The 23312-nt window shown below is 32.8% G+C and overlaps 1 protein-coding gene across 1 annotated transcript in view; it reads right to left on the bottom strand.

Moving 5' to 3' along the window:
* Positions 1-23312, bottom strand: part of LOC145693016 (nucleoredoxin-like) — a 343274-nt gene that overhangs the window by 22780 nt on the left and 297182 nt on the right. Inside the window, exons 4-5 of the mRNA XM_081768670.1 lie at positions 13531-13726; positions 3850-3940 (exon numbers count right to left, since the gene is read on the bottom strand). Coding sequence (XP_081624796.1) covers positions 3850-3940; positions 13531-13726 — 287 coding nt within the window. The remainder of the gene's footprint in view (positions 1-3849; positions 3941-13530; positions 13727-23312) is intronic.

Raw genomic sequence — 23312 nt, 5'->3', positions numbered from 1 at the left:
ACGCTTTTTCGTAATTCAAGCTCAACAGAGGACGATTTTCCAAATCATATTACCAACAATGTTGTTCTTTAAAACTAATAGAACATTATGATAATGACTTTACCTTGAAATTAGGGAAAAATGAGAAAAGAAAAAAATGGTCAGAATTTTTTCCACAAGAAAACTATTTTAATTCTCCTGTCCATCGCTCCAGCTCAAATATCTTTTCTTAGAACTTTTACTCAATGTTAACAATTATTTTATTTATTAATTTTTGCGTGGTAAAGGGCCTATCTGATTTGCCATAAGGTTCGGATTGTGTCATGTGATAGGGTCAAAAGTCACGTTACGTGCTAAATCAAGTCTGGGGATTTCAAATCCAGATGTGAGATATTTCAAACACGTAATCTCTGTGTGGATCGCCCTGGGTAATTCGCAGAAGATGCATATTCTTTATCATTACTATTGATTTTACTCAAACAACTTGAATTTTGAAAATGTTCTACCTATATTTACCTTACGCGTTATGCATCATTTTTAAGCTCTTTAATTATGTCTTTGCAATAAGCTTTCAATTTGTCATTTCCTTGTTATAGTTTTTGAGATATGTGGACGACTTCATTTTTTTCATTGATTTTTCACTTACTTTAATATTCATGTTTCGTTACTTTTTACTATGTTACATTCATTTTAGGGCAATTTGCTTTTAGAATATAGAATCTACATAGTCTCTTCTACATTTGAGCTCAATTTCAGCCATCGCCCCTAAAGTCTATTCACATCATTGCAACTGGATAAGCCCTTTCATTTTAAATTTACAACAAAATAAATTTATTTATTTGTTTATTTGAGAAAATTTTAAAAAATAAATTTTCTCAACAATTACTCTTTTCACTACAACGTAAATCAACTTTTTAAGATGATGAAACAATGTAAAATTATTACCAATAATATACAGTATAAATCTCTAAGTAACATAACTAGAATCCGAATAATTTTGAAAGAAAATATTTTATATTTCGCCACAAGCCCTGGAATTCGTTTACGGTGGCTTAAATAGATAAGTTAAACTTGAAAAGAAAAACGCTGTTGTTGAAATAACTAAAGAGCACCCTAAATTAACTATAACGTTAAAAGTGAAAAATATGCGTTATTCTGCCAGTTCTTTCCATCTATTCGGGTGAAATTTGAAGTTTTACAGATTTTGTTTCATCTTCTACAACATCGAAAGCAGGTAAGTGTGTTTTTTTCAATGCACTAATAAAGATAACGTTTTGGATGCATTATTCACGAACGATGTACAATTGTTATGCCAGCATCACGAAGAATAATTTACGTAGTCTAATAACGCAGGTTTTGAAGATTTATATGTACGAATTATCCATCACTCTTTGACACTGCCTTAGAGGAGCAGGGTGTTTCAGTATATTGCATTTACTTCTGATTCTAAATATCCTTGGTTCTACTCCAACTCATGTGAAATTGCGATGGACAACATTGTGTCCTTATGTTTTTTTCAGATTCTCCCTTTTCATTCTCATTTTCAGACCATTAATATCAAATAATTATTCCCTTGCATTTATTATCCGTTCTCTTTGGCATACAAAGGCATATCCGTGAATTGTTAAATTAAAATTTCATTTCATTTCATTTCACTTCGAAATTTCTTCAGATTTTCTGTTGTTTGTGTTATAACAAACACAAATTAATCTTTGTAAATTTTAACAAAGCATATCGGAAAGTCTAACTATAAAAAGAAAAATGCAACGTCTACTGAATTCAGCAGTACCACCGATAAATTACATTGAAATAATACTTGTGGTTAAATGTTGAGTTTTACCAGCACGTTATCAAGTCATTCTTAAAAAGAAAATGTTTTTGTTTTATTATACTGGAAGATTTTTTAATGCTAAATCATACCTTTTTCAAAAGCAAAATACTTTCCTCTATTATTTAGGAGTTTCATATTTATAGCAAGACACACAAATGCAAATAGTTTGTTTTACTTGTTTTACTTCTTAATGTTTTACACGGCCGTACCAAGATTATTTATTTGCGTTATCAAATATCAATAATTTTCTAATATTGTAGAATCACACAACAATTTATTTACGGTAGGTAATTTTCTTATGGAAATCAGAGAGCAATTTATTTAGGTAATTTTGTTATGTTGTAAAAATCAAAGAACAATTTATTTAGGTAATTTTCTAACATTGTAGAAATCAAAGAACAATTTGTCTTAATTTTCTTATATTGTAAAAAATCACAGAACAATACATTATTTTTAAGGTAATTTTCTAATATTGTAGAATTACACAACGATTTATTTACGGTAGGTTTTCTTATACAAATCGAAGAACAATTTATTTAGGTATTTTTCTAAAATTATAAAAATTAAAAAACAATTTAAGGTAATTTTCTTATATTGTAGAAATCAGAAAACAATATATCATTTTTAAGGTAATTTTCTAATATTGTAGAATCACACAACAATTTATTTACGTTGTTTTCTTATAGAAATCGAAGAACTATTTATTTAGGTAATTTTGTTATATTGTAGAAATCAAAGAACAATTTATTTATGTATTTTTCTAAGATTATAAAAATAAAAAAAACAATTTATTAAGGTAATTTTTTTATATTGTAGAAATCAGAGAACAATATATATATATATATATATATATATATATATATATATATATATATATATATATATATATATATATATATATATATATATATATATTTTAAGGTAATTTTCTAATGTTGTAGAATCGCAGAACAATTTATTTACGGTAGGTAATTTTCTTATAGAAATCAGAGAACAATTTATTTAGGTAATTTTGTTATATTGTAGAAATCAAAGAACAATTTATTTAGGTAATTTTCTAACATTGTAAAAATCAAAGAATAATTTATTAAGGTAATTTTCTTACATTGTAGAAATCAGAGAACAATATATAATTTTTAAGGTAATTTTCTAATATTGTAGAATCACAGAACAATTTATTTATGGTAAGTAATTTTCTTATAGAAATCAGAGAACAATTTATTTAGGTAATTTTGTTATATTGTAGAAATCAAAGAACAATTATTTAGGTAATTTTCTAACATTGTAGAAATCAAAGAATAATTTATTAAGGTAATATTCTTATATTCTAGAAATCAGAGAACAATATATATTTTTTAAGGTAATTTTCTAATATTGTACAGTAACAGAACAATTTATTTACGATAGATAATTTTCTTTTAGAAATCAGAGAACAATTTATTTAGGTAATTTTGTTATATTGCGGAAATCAAAGAACAATTTATTTAGGTAATTTTCTTAAATTGTAGAAATCAAAGAACAATTTATTAAGGTAATTTTCTTAAATTGTAGAAATCAAAGACAATATAAAACTTTATTTAGGCAATTTTCTAATAGTGTAGAAATCAAAACAGTATAGCAATTGATTTAGGTGTTTTGAAAAATTGCCTAAATTTGAAGATGGAGCACAGAAATGATAAGCACCATCAGTCTTTGTCTAACGGGTGCCATAAAAATGTTATGTACGATTATTTCAATATTATAAGGAAAGTAAGCCTACTCTATCCTTAATCCCCTATACTGAATAGCTATCCAGTACTGATTCCTGGTTAACTGCATCTTCTCAATGAATTGACTAAATTAAAATTTTACAGTAAAATTATATAAGATTGTTTCTCTTAAGCTATTGAAACTTATATTGTACGTTCTTAATGAATTTCCAGGTCTGTCTTAATAATTCTAAAGGGTTCAAAAAAGCCTTCGAAATGAGTAAAGAATATGAAGTATTTTCTCAGACCTTTTAAGGATTGCAGAAACTGTGACTAACACATGTAACTTACCTACAAATAAAATAGCAGCTGGATGGTCATTTAGCTTCGATGCAAAACGTTCGGTGAGTATATTTACTAATTTCGGATGCCATGGAAAATTCTGCAAAAGATGAATAATAATAATAATAATAATAATAATAATAATAATAATAATAATAATAATAATAATAATAATAATAATAATAATAATAATAATAATAATAATAATAATAATAATAATAATGATCTAAAGAAGAAATATGAATATTGCACAATTAAAATATTACAAGATATTATTACCTTTAAGGGGGCACACTACTAAATATTTTTGAAAAGTTAACAGATTTTCTTTTACCCGTTTTTCGTAAGTGAAAAGAGATAATGAAATGTAACTTGCCACAATAATAGATAATGTTATTCTACACCTGAAAATATGAATCGGAAGAATTATCAGTGTTGCCATGCATAGAAATTACAGTGTGACCAGAATTTGAATTGCCCAAAAATCTAGGTTAAAGAAGGAACTAGAAAAATGAACTCAACGGTAATTGATTACTTATCCTGTTGTTTTGGTTCCCTGTTAACTACTTTTTAAATAATGTTTGTATTTATTTTGTAATAACTTATTTCTTTGGTAATAACTTATTTATTTTGTAACAAATATTATTTAAAAAGTAGTTAACAAGGAACCGGACAACATGATAAGTAATCAATTACTGTTGAGTTCATTAACAAGGAACCAAGGCAACATGATAAGTAATCAATTACCGTTGAGTTCATTTTTCTAGTCGCTGCCTTGACCTAGATTTTTGGGTAATCCAAATTCTGGTCACAATGTAATTTCTATGCATGGCAACACTAAAAATTCTCCCGATTCATATTTTCGGGTGTAGAATAACATTATCTATTATTGTGATAAGTTACATTTTATTATCTCTTTTCACTTACGAAAAAAGGGCAAAAGAAAATTTGTTGGCTTTTCAAAAATATTTAGTACGTAGTCTGAACTCTTAAGTAAAGTTATTATCTAACTTAACATAAGCTTTTATTCATTCAATGCTCAATGCATAAAATTTAACGCTACATTTAGTCATCGATAATCTATGTGAATTGTAGAATATAATATTGCTTCTAAATAAATGACTGTAGTACATTGATTTCACGGTATGTTTTATTTTAATAGTGCAATATTTTACTATTTTTTTTTTACAACTTCTTCTAAGTGCATTAGTTTCAGTGTTCATAAAAATATCATATTTTAAAATCTATCTTTAGTTGTAGTTCCTAAGTTAAAGAAACTTTCTCAAACCTCGCACTACTTCTCCATATTCTTTCGAAATATCGCTAAATCTAATACATATACAGCAGAGTCCCTAAAACTCGGCAGTCGTAACCCTGCAGCAGGGCCATGCCTTGGGAAGGGGGGCGAGCGGGGCGAAGGCCCCGGGCACCGAAGTAAGGGGTGCGAAAAATCCGGAAGAAAAAAGGAAAAACTAGGAAAAATTGCTTGGAATATATGTATGGGGGCGCCGTAGTATATTCTCGCCCCGGGCGCTGATTTTCCACTGCATGGCCCTGCCCGGCAGTCCAGGTAACTCGGCCACACCCTAGCAGGGCAAAAAGTAGCTAGTTTTTGCAAAGTCGACAAGTTAATTTTCATTATAGAGTGTGTATTCATTAATTTTCATTTTCATGTAGTAAAGGGTCTATGCCTTCATAAAGTACGTACTTTCCTTTTGTCTAAGGGTATTTGGGCAGTTTATTCTCCGTTGTATTTGAAGCAACCAATACATACAAGTACAGTATTTTTTTTAAAGGAAACACTCATACTTATTTTATTAACCCCATCCCGATAACCCGGCATTTTCACAATCTCGGTCACCCTTCGGTCCAGATTAGGCCGAGTTTTTGGAACTCTACTAGACTACAATTTTAATTTCGTAGATTTATAATACGGAAAAGGTGCGTTTATAAAATGATTGGCGTTCTCGAGATATCGCTTACTTTTGACTGGTTACGTGTACAAGTCGATAGAAATTCGCAGACATGGTAATGCACATCACTATAAGGAAAATCTTCAAAGCATCTAACTTTATAGTATTTTGTGATTACAGACACTTTTTATCAGCTGACTAGATTCAATGTTCAAAAACTTCGTTTCATATATAAAGTTACTAAAAACACGACACAGAACTATATTATTTTCATGCTATATGTAAATTAGATTTCATTACGAATATACAAATATCCTAAACTAGATGTACTTTTCATTTCAAATACTTTAGATAAGATATACGCTGTATGCGTATCAGGAAACTGTGGAATAAAAATTGCAATATCATTCGTAGATACAGTTAAACCTTAGATGATCGTGAAGAAGTGGAGGCAAGATGTTCTATATCGCTACAGATTGATATATTTTCATAGAAAGTATGAATGGATGAATGTAAAAGTATTCAATGATATTAAAGACTTTTTGTTTTTATTATTTATTATTCTTAATTAATACTGATTTAGTTGACAATGTCTCAATAGTAAAACTGATGGATACGAGACGAAGATCTCAACGACATGAAATAAAAAGTAATGATAAGTGATTATTAATGACTTATTAATGCAAATTCATGTTATAATACAAGTAATGCCAAAAGTGTAGTAGTTAGTACAACATGTAAACACATACTGCAATTGTTAACAAAGAAATTACACTCCTAAAGAATATGAGAAATTTGTATTTTAATATAAGATTATAGTCAGGTCAGAATATATGTGACAATAGTCTGTGACTTGCCTCGTATGCCAAACACGAAGAGTCATAAAGTTGAATCACGATATCTATAGATCCTACATGTAGAAATTTTACATCACGTAAGGATAGAAAATGTCCCATTAAAGTTTTTACATTACAAATTTTCATTTTTTGTACTATCACAGCATACAAGTGAACAGGATATCTCACCGGGAGTATGCACGATACAAGACAATCATTTTAGACTTAATACTTTTCAATAATACTTAAGAACAACACAATTTGTTTTGCATTTAAAAATGCAAATTTACATTATAAATTCGTATGAAATGTATGTATTAATACTTGAGACAATATGACTGCTTTATATGTATTACTTTGTTTATAATTTAATATATATTACAAAGTTTATAATTTAATTTTTGGTGTACCTGTGATTTAACAATAATACAAATTTTCTTATTCTTAATCAATACTGATCTTTGTCTTCTGGGTATCTGTTTTATTATTAACTATAAATGCCTTTGCAACTATTTTTCTCATTATAAGCCCATTCTCGCCTCGTTGTGGTAGTGGAAAACTGAAAATGAGAAATGCTTTTGGACGTACGATCACCTCTGTATCATCTGTACACAAATGCAACAAAGAATAAAAAATATGTGATAATATATTAGTAATCTGTATTTCTCTACACCATATACCAGAGTCATGAAGTGTCAATGACTCGTTTTACCACTGTATCGCGTTTTCTTTTATTTTGTTTCAATCAATGCAACATAAAAAATAAGATATATACCGTAAATAAGACATATATATATATACTTCCGAAATTACATGGAATCGAAACGTTCTGATCGTTGAGAGGAAACTATAAAACACATTTCGTTTAAACAAATAATCATCGGTAAGCCCTCTCATACTGATATTTTCGTTTATTTTCTGTGTGTTTTCTTCAAGTAATAAGAATTTTTATTCTACTATTTTGTTTAAATCTGGAAATAGATGAACGGAATATCAGCACTGTAATATTCAAGTTTCAATCTAGAATAAATATTCCGTTTAGTTATTTATTTTCAAATTTTACTGAATATTTTTGAGTCTGCCTTTGCTATTCATTATATCAAACATTTTACAAATGATAATTTTCATAGCTATTGTCTTTTCTTTCTTTTCCTAATGAACTAATACAACTTCCTTTCATATTTAAATTCACATCCTTTCTGTTTCACAAGGATTATACTGCAAATAATTTCATATTAATGTTTCAATCGAAAGTTAAATGGTAAGCGTTACTTCCGATAATTTTTTTAAAAAAATGAAATGAAACCTTTGAGTTTTACGTCGCACGGTTATGCCGGTTAGGCTAAGGGAGACGGTGATGACGAGTAATGAATGAAATGGTGGAATGAAGAAAGTGGGAGGAAACGGGAGAATCCCGAGAAAACCCACGCACACGGTGTTTGTCCACCACGAAGTTCACTTGGTGGGGCTGGAATCGAACCCGGGACACCAAGCACAAGAGGTGAACGCTCTACCACTGATCCATCGCGGACCCTCCGATAAAATTTGAGTTATTAGATGGAATGCATGTTCTTTAATTTCGGAAATGTACCTGGAGATGACACGACAAGTTTGTTTGGTATGTATCATTGCACTGAATTGCATGGAAATGTTGAACTTTCTTTTCCAGTTTATTAGAAAGTTAGAAAATGTTACACACCATTGTGTTCTCCCGAACCGCCATATATTGATAGTCTCTATTATTTTTATTTTATTTTTATTTTATTTTGAGGTTAGCGTCCCGTTCAGCAACGAGACTATATGAGACGTGGGCCTACAGCTTTAACGTGGGATTCGAACCACATGAGCTCCCGCAGGGAATCGAACCCGGATCTTTTGATAGTCTCTAGACTGTCTAGTTGCTCAAGACTTAAGAATCTGGTTTTCGCCCTTTGCCAACATTCCTTTGTAATTTATTGTTTCATGAGTCAGTAGCGGAAATTACTATATTTTAAACTATATATATAGGGTGTTAATGAACTATAGCGACAAACTGTGAGAGGTGATTTCTCACATCAAAATAAGGGGAAAAGTTCATATGGACCTATGGCGAAAAGTGCATAATTTCAGAGCTAGGGTTGTCCAAAATCGCGCAAAAGCCAAATTTCAAGAGGTCCTATTTTGAATTCCAGAAACTGTGGATGGTGGTCCTTAGCAACGTAACAGAAGCCACGCATGCACAATCCAAAAATGCATATTTCGTCAATTTTCAATAAGAGTACAGGGCATTCCTTACAGGGTGTAATTCTCACACATGCTCTCAACAGAGTTTTCAGATATACCATGATTTCAAGGAGGGCCCAAAGTAGGCAGCAGGTAAGCCTTCAGAACTATGGACATTCAATGCTTCTGAGGGAAGTTGGAAGTGTTAAGAACCGGCAGCTTCATGTCTCTTTGTGTTCTGAATAACGTGTGATGCGATCTATTTCGTAACGGTATATTTCACGTTTATTTCACTTATAAGCATGAAAGAAATATTGCAGAATCCATTCTCCTAAGTACGAGAAACCATGCTGCTGACGATCCTTAACACTTCCGACATCGTGCCAAAGGATACCATGTTCACCACTATCAAGGCTTATCGTTTACCTATTTCGGACCAATGATAAAGTCAGGGCATATCTCAAAATTCGGTTGATGGCATGTCTGGGAACTTCACCCTGTAGGAATGCTTTGTACGCCCATTAAACATTAATGAAATATGCAGTTTTGGATTGCTTATGCGAGACTTCCTTTACGCTGATAAGGACTACCATCCACAGTTTGTCGGTATAGTTCATTAACATCCTATATATATATATATATATATATATATATATATATATATATATATAAAGTGTTTCAAAACAACACTGACAAATTTGTTGGGAGGTGTTTGGGAGGTGATTTCTGACACCAAGATAAGGTAGACCAACCTGGGTGCACAAATGTTCTTTACGGAGTTACAAGCTGACGAAAATATGAAGAAATAAACTTTAAGGGTCCATAGATCCAAAAACTGTGGGACCTACCGTAGTCGGGTCCAGAGTTCACTTAGGAACTAATATGTACCCTATCCAAAAATACATGTTCCAGAATAGTAAGATACTCACGCAACATTTTTTATAGAGAGTTTAGTTATGGGCATATAATTGGAAGTACTCACTAACTACCTCCATAAAAATTGTTGCGGAAGTACCGCAGGATTCTGAAACAGAGATATTTGGGTAGGGTACATACTATTTCTAGAGTAATGTCTTGAACCGACTATGGTAGATCCTATAGTTTTGGAACCATGGACCTTTAAAGTTCTTTTTTTTTTTTTCATGTTTTTGGGAGCCTATAACTTCTAAAGGAAGCATTTGTGCACGCAGGTTGGTCTATAATTTTTGTCTTGGTGTCAGAAATACCCTTCCAAACGTTGTCGCCGTTGTTTTGAAACACCCTGTATATATATATATATATATATATATATATATATATATATATATATAAATTAAAAACTTTTCCAACATCTCACATTTGTTAGCTAAATATGCTATGAGAAAATCATACTTTAAAAAAAATACGGAGTTTTAATGTATTGGGTTTCTATTGTTTAGGGTTTAGTGAAACCTTTTTTAGTAAAACTACAAGAGCCTAAAATTTTACTAGAGTGCTGTAGTACCAACGTTCCGAACTCATGTACTACTAGTGTCAATGAAACGGGATTCCACAGCATCAAAGGCAAGAGCACTAATTATTCAACAATCAGAAAGCAGTTACTATCTTACATTAGGTCGTTAAGATGAAGGAGGGATTACAAAACACATGGGGCGTTTAGTGTATAAGGAAATCAAATCTTTTTTTTTTTTTTTTATCATTTTGGATATATTTCATGTTTAAGATCTCTACCTGAAGCTCCTTTTTGAGCTTAAAAGATTAATGTTCAGATATTGTAAATAACTCTTATACAGTAAAAAACAGTGTAAACTTTTCCCTGTAAGTACACGTTCCGTACGAATTTTATGTCTATTTTTCTCATAATTTTGGTAATGTAACTTCGTTCCGTTGTGCTTTGAACGCCCTATATTCTTCTTCTGATTGTTTTTAATCTTATTTTTCATTCACCTAACTATAAAACTAACGATTTTTTTTATTACATTCATTTACAGAAATTGATTACGTGTATAGTACTGACTGTCCTCTAAATCAGAATATTTTGATTTCTGGAAACGCAGTATAGTGAATATCGATACATCTACTGTGTGACTGGAGCTACACTACCTAAGGGCGACCTCCGAAAGTACTGGGCAACCACCACCGTAACTGCAGCCGGTCTGCATTGTAACCGTAACATAGCCATAATAAAGCGCAGACGAATTTTTATGATGGTTGTTACTAAAGCAGATGGTGGTGGTGTTTTGTGTAATGCTTTTATATCAAGTGTTTTAATAATAGTTCTTTGCTTCATTTAAATTACGGTATTTAATTTGTGGACCCAATAGTGTTTTACTGTATTTTAGAATGAAATGGGCAAAAATATTTCATTTATTAATCAACATTTAAACTGTGGTCATACATTACAAATAAGACAGTTGAATCTCTTTGACAAGCTCAATGCTGAATATTACCGTTAATTATTGATCTCTTTTTGAAAATCCAAATCTTGAGATGAAAATATAGAATATATTTCTTGTCGACAACTTTATGTTTAATATTATTTATCAGACTTTACTATTCTTATTATTACTATTTATTAGACGTTTACGCTTATTTTTTAAACAAAAATCATCATTTTTAAAAAAACAAACATACAATACTAAATTTACGCTTAACATTAAGACACTTTCTTTTTAAAAAAATGTAAAACGTAATTCCTTTTGTTACAAAAACGCTTGGAAGTTACCCCACAAGAAAAGATAAGACTGGCCAAAATATGAGGAAGACTATCTGCAACCTTAACTAACATTTAAAATGTCATATTTACAAAGTGAATAGTTGTAGTGTTGCTAATTTAGGCATTTTATGACAAGATTAGTCATTTTTACGTGGTGTTTTGTCAGTAAAATTGTAGTTTTGCTTTTATCCACAATTTTGGAAAATTTTGCATTCAAACATTCCAATTTCTAGCCACTTGTCTTTACTGGTAGTTGAATATCAAAACTTGTCCAAAATTGTGAATAAAAATATTATAGAATAAAGTATTATTTTCTATTTTGATAATCGTTCTCCTCGTTAAAAAACACTTACATTATCACACCATAATATATTTATCACTCTCGCTTTACTAGCATGATCTCATGGTAAATCGGAATTCTGGATATTCTATCTTGCTATAGCTAAATTATTCGCATAATTAATTGTAAATGAAAGTTTTGAGTTTATGTTTGGCACAAAGTTTTTTTTTTTTTTTTTTCACTGTGCTAAAATAATTGAATCAGTAGTTTTGAAAAGGTCATGAGTCAAAAAAGTAAAGTTATGAAAATATTGAGAAAAAAACTTGAATTTTTGAAAATCCTGATAGATATGAAATGATCGACCTCTGTTTGTTTGAAAAAGTAGAGAGTTCTTATGATTGTACGAAATGAACAACTTGTATGTTCCAACATAAATCAATAAAACGTTGGACTAAAGCAAACTGGCCATTTTCTAACTCATGACCTTTTCAAAACGATTGATTTAATTGTGTATCGACATGTAGCCAATATTAGTCTACCACGTGGGCGGGTACAGAATGGAGACGAAGAAAAGAATTCGAAGCATGTATTATATCATCATAGATATTCTGCAATTATTGGCAGATCATTTGCTGCAACTGAGAAGCTTCCATCGGTTTTCTGCTAACTTCGTCTTGACGTACAATTTCTCTGTTTTGATATATCCATTAACTGTAGTCTCCTTCGCCCCATCCTCTCTTTCCTGCCACCATATCCTCTAGCACGTTTCTCATGATAAAGTTTCTTCTTAGCTAATGTTCCAATCAATTTTTCTGCCTCTTCTTAATAATATCTAAACTTATTATTTTCTCCCCCACCATTTCTAACACCCTCGTTTTCCGCTTGAGCCCAACTAATTCTCTCCATTCTTCTCCACACACACATTCCGAAAGTTTTTAGTCGTTTTTCATCATTTTTACGTAATGTCCACATTTCTGCCCCATACAGTACAATACTCCACATGAAACATTTTATTAGTCTTTTTCTCAACTCTTTAATCAAGATCCTACAAAAACATATTTTTCTTCCTCCTAAAGGCTTGTTTTGCCACTTGTATTGTTGCTTTTATTCCACATTCATCAAGGTATGCATAGCACCTCGTTAATGATGCAAACGAAGCACGCTGTAAATATTTTTGACTATGGGCTTAAGAATGAAGATGTTTGTTTTGAGAATACCAGGAGGAATAGTACAGTATGGTATAGCTGTACAGTAAAACTACGGCATATTATTTTGGTTTGTTGCTGAGTTTTTGTTAGCTACAGAAAAGAGTATGTGCGTCATTTAGTTATTTTCTGAAGGCAGCTGTTGGCAACATTGGATAACTGAATCTATCTAACAAGGTCAGTTGTGGATCTTAACCCACTGTTTGATATGAGGATTTTTTTTCCTTTGAAATCAATTGGGATTTTAATTGTTTTATTTTAGTGATTTCTTCTTCAACTTATATTTTAAATATTCCTTACTTTGTGAAAATTAAATTTTCTGAACACACACACACACACACACACACATATATATATATATATATATATATATATATATATATATATATATATATATATATATATAACAGAAAATAAAGATAGCGAAGGTATAATTATTAAATACTCTACCAAAACTCCAAAGCATACCATCAAAGATATAGTTTTACAGTAGCAGGTATTTCCCATAACTATAATAAGCGTACATTTTTAAAATTGTAGTTGTTAGTATATAACTAACCTGTCCGTTAGGGTCTTCGTTGATTTCGCTGCGACCGTCGTCCGTGATAACTTTGTTCTCTGTGTCGATAAGAACTAACGTGGGGATGCCCTGAACGCCAAAAAGCGACGCTAGTTCTTTCCGCCTCTCTTCCTCTTCGTAGGGGACGGCTAACCATGGCATCGTTGAAAGGTACTGACGAAATGACTCGCTACTTCTGCATAAATCCATAGAAACAATTGTATTATTATCATCAACAACAATTACAATATAACATATAATGTTTCCTTATCTATGTCAGCATGATATTTAACCATGCTTCTGATTTCGGAGGAATGGAGCGTGAAGAAATGTTGGATAAAGAAATGAAAAATAGTGGAAGGCAAAAATAAATCAACCAATACGGTAGCGGGGCCCTATACTCGGTTGTATCCGACAAGATTTTCAAAACTAGCAATGGTTTCTTTGCAGTTTATCTGTGTTTCAAAGTCTTCAACAGATCCTAAAATGAGTTTTCATACGTCTTTGGTAGTCGGCTAAAATAAATTAAAAAAGAAAAAAAAATAGAGACTACAGTGCGTAGCAGACAAGAATTATGTTTAAAAAAGTGACAGAAAATTATTCGAAAATTTAGCAAAACGATACGCAATTTTCAAAAAATATTTCTCAATACATTATACATCTTCTGACTACGTTCACCAATGTTAGTCAGTTTATTTCCGTTCATTCTCATGTTTTAATTAAATCATTTTTTTTTAATCTCCGAGATTACTTCTTTGACACTACATAGTAGTTTCCAATCTTTCCAATTTAATTTTGGTTAGAAAGATCAAACTTTTCAAATGTAAGAATAAGCCATATTCACATAATATTTTATTCAGATAATGGATAACGGAAACAGACCATATTAGACCTTACGCGTTATATGAATATTGTGATTGCGTTTAGGGTGATCATAATTTCAGCAGCTAAGAGTGAGACACCTACATTAAAAATTCCATAGTAATGTAGTACTACAAAGCGAAAATGTTTATTATGCAGTTCGAAAATAATAAAGCAGTGTTACCAATCTATTAAGGCTAGTTAATATATAATGACATTAAAATTAAATTTAAATATGGTATTTTGTTTTGACAAAGAAAAAAACTGTACCAAAAATACTTTCATTAGCTTATTAATTATTGAAAGTGATTTATTTATGTTGAATAAATGCTAAGAATAATGCTATCGGTTCCTTTTCATACACTTAATACATCATATCAAGAGCTAAGAATATTACAATATTGTGTATGTACTCTCGAAACATCATACATATGAATAAACGAAATTTTCCACTAAATTCAGATCTACACCAATACAAGACTAGACCTATCAATCATACGTATTCGTATACAAAATTTGTAGTTAATAAACACTCACAACTCATTACACAACAGCCGAATAAACTATATAGCCTACTACCAAATTCTGCCAAGCAAATGCCAAATTTGCAGTCAAAAAGACATCTTAAATCTTGTTACTCAATCATCTATTGTAGATCTATACCATGGAGAGGAATTCCTTCAATCAGATCTTTCTGTATAAGACTAAGATTAAAATTTGCTTTGTGAGTCGAGAAAATATATGAGCAGCTCGCGGGAACATAATGGTAAGTCACATTTTTCTAACTTTTGAGTAAACTGGAAAACAAGTTCAACATTTCCATTCAATTCAATGCAATGACATACTAATGACATGCCCCTGCCATCTATAGGTACATTTCCGAAATCACCTAATAACTCAATTTCACCGGAAGTGGCGCTTGCCATTATGACCGCCCGACCCGCTCATATATTACAAACGACATCTTTATTTCAATGTACAGTATTTCTAAGGTCTTCTTTTTAAATATTTCGTATCTCTGACCAAGTCAGGAAACCAGAAGTCATAATGCGGAAAATAATAAATAAATAAATTTACTCCAATCGTACTTCCTTGAGGTCGGTATTGCAAGTCAGATTTATCAACTGTGATTGCCACTACAACTATACTTCCTAAAATTGAAACAGATGAGCAAAATACATTTAATGATTATACATGTTGTAGTAAAAGTATCGGGACAAAATGTGTCATTTTTTTTTAAAAGTCCTCAAAACGAGTAAGTTTAAAGGAGCTATGATCACTACTAGATGACAGCATATATCTCCTATCTTTTCAATGTATTTTGTAGGGAGCGACAATGTTCACAGTAATTCCACTAAATTCAAGAAAAGGGTATTCAAACTTTATACAAAGACAAATTGAATTAATAATTAGAGAATAATCCGTGCACTATCTTTCATTGTTGATAGAATTTTATTGTTGCTTCTGAAGAAGTAAATTCAATCACAAAGTGCACGCATTATTCTTTAATTATTAGAGCAATCCAAAACCATAAAAAGCATAACAGCAATTTACACATATGGTCGGTACCATGAACATGGTTGTGGTTGTCTAAGGGTCCAGAAGAAACTAATTTTAAAAGCATAATACAGAATAATTTTAAAAAATAAAGCATAAAGCATAATTTAAAATATATAGCACAATTCTTGGAAAATTCTGTTTAACTGCAAGTTTAACATACTGTATTAATATTTTTAAACCAATATTTACAATGCAAAAATGCAACTCTTATTTTTATTTCTGTAAACTTTTCGATGTAACCCTTTGAAGTCGAGAAAAGAAAAAAGATTAAAACTTTCCGCTAGCAATGAATAAACAATAGTTTTTCTAAGTGAAACTGAGCAGTTATGTATGATGATTCGAAATGTACAAAAAGTGCACAAGAACTCCACACTATATGGTTATGTATACCTCTTGAACTTAAGACTTTCTGTATTTTTTGGTGGCATCTTTTACTTTCCCTTTCTGTATATATGCACCTCTAAGGTGCACACAAGTGATAAAAAAAATTGACTCGAGTAAAGTATATCTGTTTACAGTATGAAAGAAACAGGTTGCATAAAATATTATTAAATAGATCAAGATATTTAGAATATTTAATGTATAGTAAATATTATACATTATACACGATTAATGTAAAACAATGATTGAAACTAACAATAAAGCATAATAAAGCATAATTTGGAAAAAATAAAGCATAATTTGGAAAAAATAAAGCATAATTAAGCAAAAAATAAAGCATAATGTGGGTTGCTCTACTAATTATGCATTCAATTTATCTTTGGACAGTTTGAAAATTCCTCTCTTGAAGAAGATTCAATTTTTATTAAAGATAGGGGATATGTGCTGCCATCTGGTGGTGATCATTGCCCCTTTAAACTCACCTTAATCGGGACGTATGCAGTGTTCGTAGTTTGAGTGAAATTTTGTACGCAAATTTACGAAAAAGGGATTTTTTATAAAACGTGAAAATCCAGGGAAATTCTCGCGCTCACAAAGTGACCAATATAAATGCTTAAATTTTTCTTTGTTCTTCAGAAATAAACCAATACAATAGCAATAGTTTATGCGTATGTGTTCAAAATAGTGTAATTTGCACTCATTGTTGATGGGTGTATTCGTGTGTATTTTTTTTTTTAAAAAGAAGAAAAAGTGAAGGAAAAAGTTAAAAAGTAAAAGCAAAAAGCAAATGAACAAAAAAATGTAGTTGGCACTTCATTTAATATAGCTAAATTAATTTTATCACATAACTTCTGTCATAGAAATTCGATACTGAACAAACTAGGGAAAATCTTACAAAGAAAGTGAAAATTTTGTGTCAGTCGAGGGAAATTTTCTTCATTCCGAACTGACGAACTGAATAAACTGACGAACACTGGACGTATGGCCACTCTAATGTCAGACTGCAACCGTCGTGGTGGCTGCGGAAGTTTGAACAGCCTTCCCGACTTGATTTTCACCCTTTGAAAATTCTGGCTCCTTGACGTTGTAGGAAGTTAGGGTGCTTTATATTGGAGGAAAATTACTTGGTGTGTAAAGCAACTACGTATGTAATGAATCCATAATTACCCAACTCTTGTGTATGCAGTATCCTTAATTGTCAACCAATTCCTCTACTCAGCTCCTAATCACTAGTGTGTCATATCCCTTTGGAACCATAGAGGAAAACCGGCCACCCTACCTCTGCCTAACTGTCTTAGTGACCCCACCTAACCTACGTTAGAGCAAGTGGGCTAGAACTTTCCCTCGAACACTCAGAGACATACAGTAATACTAACCGTCATTCAGAAATAATCTATTATACGGACATTATCAGGGCCGGTTCTATACATTACTTAAGTGTAAGCAAACAATATTTAGGCGCCCCCACCTATTTGGTCTAGGAATTAATTCGTGCGGGTGGACAAGAGATGGCGCAACGAACGGAGCGTCCCACAGTTCCGTGTATCCACACATGTGTTGCAAACCCCTGTCATCGCGTATCGTTCGTAGTATAGGGCAGTGGATTAAAGCGTCAACAACACCAGTTTGTAGTTAAGTGAACATGGCGCAATTTGTGCCTGATAAAGTGTTTTTGCGGGGTGTCCTGCTGCATTACTTTAACATGCAGAAAAGTGCGACTGAAAGTCATCGTATTTTGGTGGAAGTGTATGGTGACCATGCTCTAGCTGAGCGAACGTGTCAGAAGTGGTTTACACGGTTTAGAAGTGGTGATTTCGGCTTGGCAGACCAAGAGCGAGCTGGACAGCCAAAAAAATTTCAAGACGAAGAATTGACAGCATTGCTCGAGCAGGATTCGTGTCAAACGCAGGAACAACTTGCAGCAGCATTAGGCGTTGATCAAACAACAGTCTCCAAACGCTTGAAAGCCATGGGAATGATTCAAAAGATGTGACATTGGGTTCCACATGAATTGAAAGACAGAGACGTTGAAAGACGAAAAACCATTTGCGAATTGCTGCTTCAACGACAGAGCAGAAAGGGGTTTCTGCATCGAATTATTACGGGTGATGAGAAGTGGTTCCATTACGATAACCCTAAACGAAAAAAGGCTTGGGTGAAACCAGGTGAACCAGGTCTATCACAACCAAAACGAGATATTCACTCTGCAAAGGTTATGCTGTGCATATGGTGGAATATGAAAGGTGTGGTGTACTATGAGCTGCTGCAACCGGGTGAAACTATGAATGGAGAACGTTATCGACGACAATTAATGCGTTTGAAGCAAGCTCTGGCCAGAACACGACCAGAATGGGAGAACAGACATGATAAACTTATTGTTCAACATGATAACGCTCGCCCACATGTCGCAAAACCGGTCAAAACCTATTTAGAAAATGTCGGATGGGAAGTTTTACCCCACCCGCCGTATTCACCAGACGTTGCTCCTTCGGACTACTACTTGTTTGATTGCATGAACAACGATTTGATTGGACAGCGGTTTACTTCTTCAGAAGATATCGAAACATGGGTCTCTGACTGGATCGCTTCCAAGGATGAGGACTTCTTTAGCCACGGAATCCGTACATTGCCTGACAGATGGGCGAAAGTGGTGGCTAGCGATGGACAATATTTTTCTTAAGGTATTTATGTATTTTGTGTTTGTACTACAGCTTCAATGTGTGCGTACCAACCGCACGAATTAATTCCTAGACCAAATAGATCATAATAAAAGAGTAGAAAGTTGTAATGCACAAAATTCTTAAAATAATTTAAACACAAACAAACTATTTGCTGAGCAAAACAATATATTCAGATAAAAAACTACATGCGTGTTACAGTTTCGCCAACTAACATTTTGGCTTCATCAGACACTATCTGATAATTGTTGTTAATCTGAACATTAAAATAATTGTTACAATTGCAAATTTCTTCAATATCTATAGTCTCCCTGTGAATATATCGAGAAATGGCTAAATTATAACTGACTGTGGATGAATACTTAACAAAGTTCCAATTTTAATAATTAATAGAATTTTTTTATTAAATAAGCTCAAGATACAGCTAAGATATATATCTAAATCTAAGATGCATTTTGGCAAGTACTATTGAAACATAAAAGTCGAAACAGAATAAAACTCATGAGCTTCAAGTCTAACATTAACACAGGTTTGATTTTGACAAAGATGTACGCTCTTAAGCTTGTTCGATTATGATAATTAGCTTAACTTCTCGTTTTCTTTGTTACTGAAAAGTTCATGTTATAAAGACACTGTTCTGCTTTCAATTTGTCAAAATCTCTTATTATTGCGTCTGTATCCATTTCATTAAGTATGTCATTTTCAATGACCATCAAAACTAGTCCATATAATCGTTCTTGAGATATAGTTGATCACAAATAATCCTTTATTAATTTTAGATGAACTTGTTTAATACACAACAAATGACAAAAGTGTGTGCCTTAATCGATATTTAATTTGTCTCTGAACCAGTGGTGTGGAACTTCAAAATCAGGTTCCCGCCGCAAATATTTTTTTCAGGGCTCCTTAGGCCTATAAAACAATTCAGTCCTTTCATGTCTCTTTCCAACATAGACGTTTGAAATCAGGCAATGAGTAACACAATGTAAACATAAGCAGTGGAACACCCAAGATTTCTCTTTTGGATCCGAAGATTTTTCCGAGTAGCCTACAAAATGCAAATAATTTTGTGTATTTGCCCTCTGAAATTGTAATAATTTTCTTAAAAATTAAAAGTTCTGAGGGATCCAGACTCTCAGACAACTTTCGTCGGTGCATCCCTTAACACAAGCACTGGTAACTAATAATCAAAACTCTACTTTGCATTACGACTATTACCAAATGTTTAAAAATATCTTCCATCTAAATTTAATACGAGAGAATGGATTACTAATGATTGTTACAGTGGTAGAGTGTTCACCTCCGGTGCTTGGGGTCCCTGGTTCGATCCCAGTTCGCGCCGTGTACTTTGTGGTGGACAAACACCGTGCTCGTGGTTTTTTTCCCGGGTTCTTCCGTTTCCTCCCACTTTCTTCATTCCACCACTTCATTCATTTGTCATCATCATCATCTCCTTTAGCCTAACTGGCATAACCGTGGGACGTAAAACTTAAAGATTTCATTTCATTTTTTCCCATTTAAAACACAAAATTCATTTTTCCAGTTTGGCGCCCTTTCCTTCTAGCGCCTCCTGTGAATGCGTAGTTATATATATATATATTATAGATCCGGCCCTGGGCATTATACGTTATTTGCCTATTTTAGTCATTCCTTTCAAACTTGTTTTATTAAGAATTTTAATCTTAGAACATTTTTATGGAAATTATCTAACTACAAACTTTCTACATACACTGCGCGACATGAAACGCTTTTTTTAAACTTGTTTCACACTTCCCTCCAGAATAAATCCCCCTATATCATTGTTGTGGAACTAGGAAACGGCAGGGGAAAATATCAACATGTAACACCGGATCCTGCTACATTGATTAGGAAGACCAAGACCTCAGATACATTGAATGGTCATGGAAAGAGGGAGAGAGAGGGGATTTAGTAGATGTGCACTCGTGAGGGTAGAATCTTCGTATTAGCGTGCATTGAAAGTAGAGAGGGGTTTCGAGAATCTGACTGATGAGGATGAAGAGGGGAGTCCCCTAACAGAAACCAAGATCATAAAACGAAACTAAAATTGCTTCTTGACCAATGAAAAGAAACGGTATCGTAGTTTCCCCCCACCCGTACCTACATACGCTCCCCTCTCTAGCTAGCAGAACGAATAGTTACCATAGCAACGTAAGAGAGTTTGGTATATTGGCCCATTTATATACGAACACTAACAGTTACTAGTATTTCTGTTATTTCGTATGCAGAAAGATGATTTTTCTACGTGGAATGTACGATAACAACATGCGGTCCGAGTAAATCGCTTATTCACGTACGGTTAAAAGCATAGGATCTCAAACGGTAACCTGTTAACACCTTTTGAACACCATGCCTTTTGAAACAAAATGCTAGTCTTTAAGTGCAATTAAGTATTTTCAGTACATGGAAATTACTTTTCTGTTTACTTGCATTAGGTACTACGAAAACAGAATGAAAGAAAGAAAGACGGCGGAACAATCTGTAATTCGCCCAACAACCCGAATCAAAAGGGATAATCCTAAAGAAAAGGTCAATAAAAAGCATGGCATGTTTCTTGAAAATTGGAGAACTTTTTACTACGATACGATTTTTTTTTTTTTTTTTAAGATTTTACCCATTCTTCTTGACCGACCTTAACCCGAAGCAGAGGCGGCGTTAGGTGCGCGCGGGGCCTAGTGCCACTAATGACCCCGTTGGCCCAGAGTACTGGTAAAAGTTGCCAAGCGTGTGAATTCAAAATCTATCTACGATATACAGTATATATATATATATATATATATATATATATATATATATATATATCGCCAGATTTAGCTGGATGCAAAGGTGCACGTGTACTCCCCTTCGTTGTAAGTATGCACTATCTAAAATGAGAAGCTAGTAGTGAAAATAGCAACACTTTCCGAAACTTTCTGCCGACATGTTTCCATTTGGAGCTTAAAAGTAAGCAGAGCTTTGCTCTAAAGGTTGAAGGAAAAGGATTCATCAAGCAAAACAATATTTTTTATTCACCACAGATGCCTAAAGTCATTATGAAAAATCAAATTTAATTCAAATGTAGTAGTAGTTACTGGTGCATCCCCCCTCAGAAAATCCTGGATCCGACCTTCTCTCTCTCTCTCTCTCTCTCTCTCTCTCTCTCTCTCTATATATATATATATATATATATATATATATATATATATATATATATATATATATATATATATATGTGTGTGTGTGTGTGTGTGTGTGTGTGTAAATGTGCTTTTGTATCTACTTCTTGGCCGAAACATGCTGAGAACGCGGAGTCTGGGGAGGTTCCCCCCACTCCGCTTCTGATCCACTGCAGCAGGACTGATTGGGAACCCTTAAAAGAAAATATACACCATACTGCATCAAAATCTAATAATAATGTTTACGAAAGTTCCGAAAATTGTTTTCTTATCACATTTTAAGATGATACGAACACTTCCATGTTGAAAGTGTATTTATGGCTTTTATTCCCCCTTCCCCACTCAAACTTATCCTTGACCGATTTCAATCTCAAGCAATGATGATGAAAGCATACGCCACATTTAATCAAAATTGAATATACTTGGAAAATGGTAAGTTATCAAAATCGAATACAGTTTACAACAGTTATCGCGGAAAATGGTTGCCATATAATGTATTGACGTACAAAGTTCAAACTTGAGGTTCCTTTTCCTCCATTATTACTGGTGGATTTCAAAGCCCCAAGGAAATGCGTGCCAAGCTTAACTAAAATCGGATAAATTTTGCATATCGGGAAACATATACATATGTAAAATGAGTGTTCAGTGGAATAGTAAAACTCTTCTGTGCTTGCTTGAATTATTATTTTAAAAAATGCACAATAGTCAAATACTTAAAGAAATATTTATTCAAAAACTTTCGTGTATCATTTCTCTTATATCAATTAAAATACCCATTTCAAAAATAAGGAAAATATATGTGGCCTGCTCCTAAGTTTGACTCAAATATGTGCACGAGCTCCTTCGTGGCTAAGCAGTTAGCTTACGCGCCTTTGGCGTATGGGAGACCCGGGTTCTATTCCCGGAGGGAGCTCATGTGGTACGGATTCCACGTTAATCAGTAGGTCCCGTCTCATATAGCCTCGCTGCTGAAAGGGACATTGAACTCAAAATCAACTCAATCAACTCAACTCAAACATGCGCACATACGAGAGCACGTGGCTCAGTGGTAGCGCGCTTACTTCTGGTGCGTAAGGTCCCTGGTCATTCCTCGGCCAAGTAAGTTTGTGGTAGACAACATCGTGCTCGT

The sequence above is a fragment of the Thermobia domestica genome, chromosome 8, assembly GCF_964235325.1.
Source record: "Thermobia domestica chromosome 8, izTheDome1.hap1.1, whole genome shotgun sequence".
In the NCBI taxonomy this organism is placed as follows: domain Eukaryota; kingdom Metazoa; phylum Arthropoda; class Insecta; order Zygentoma; family Lepismatidae; genus Thermobia; species Thermobia domestica.
Note: the sequence above shows the minus strand (reverse complement) of the source record. Positions and strands in the feature narration are given on the sequence as shown.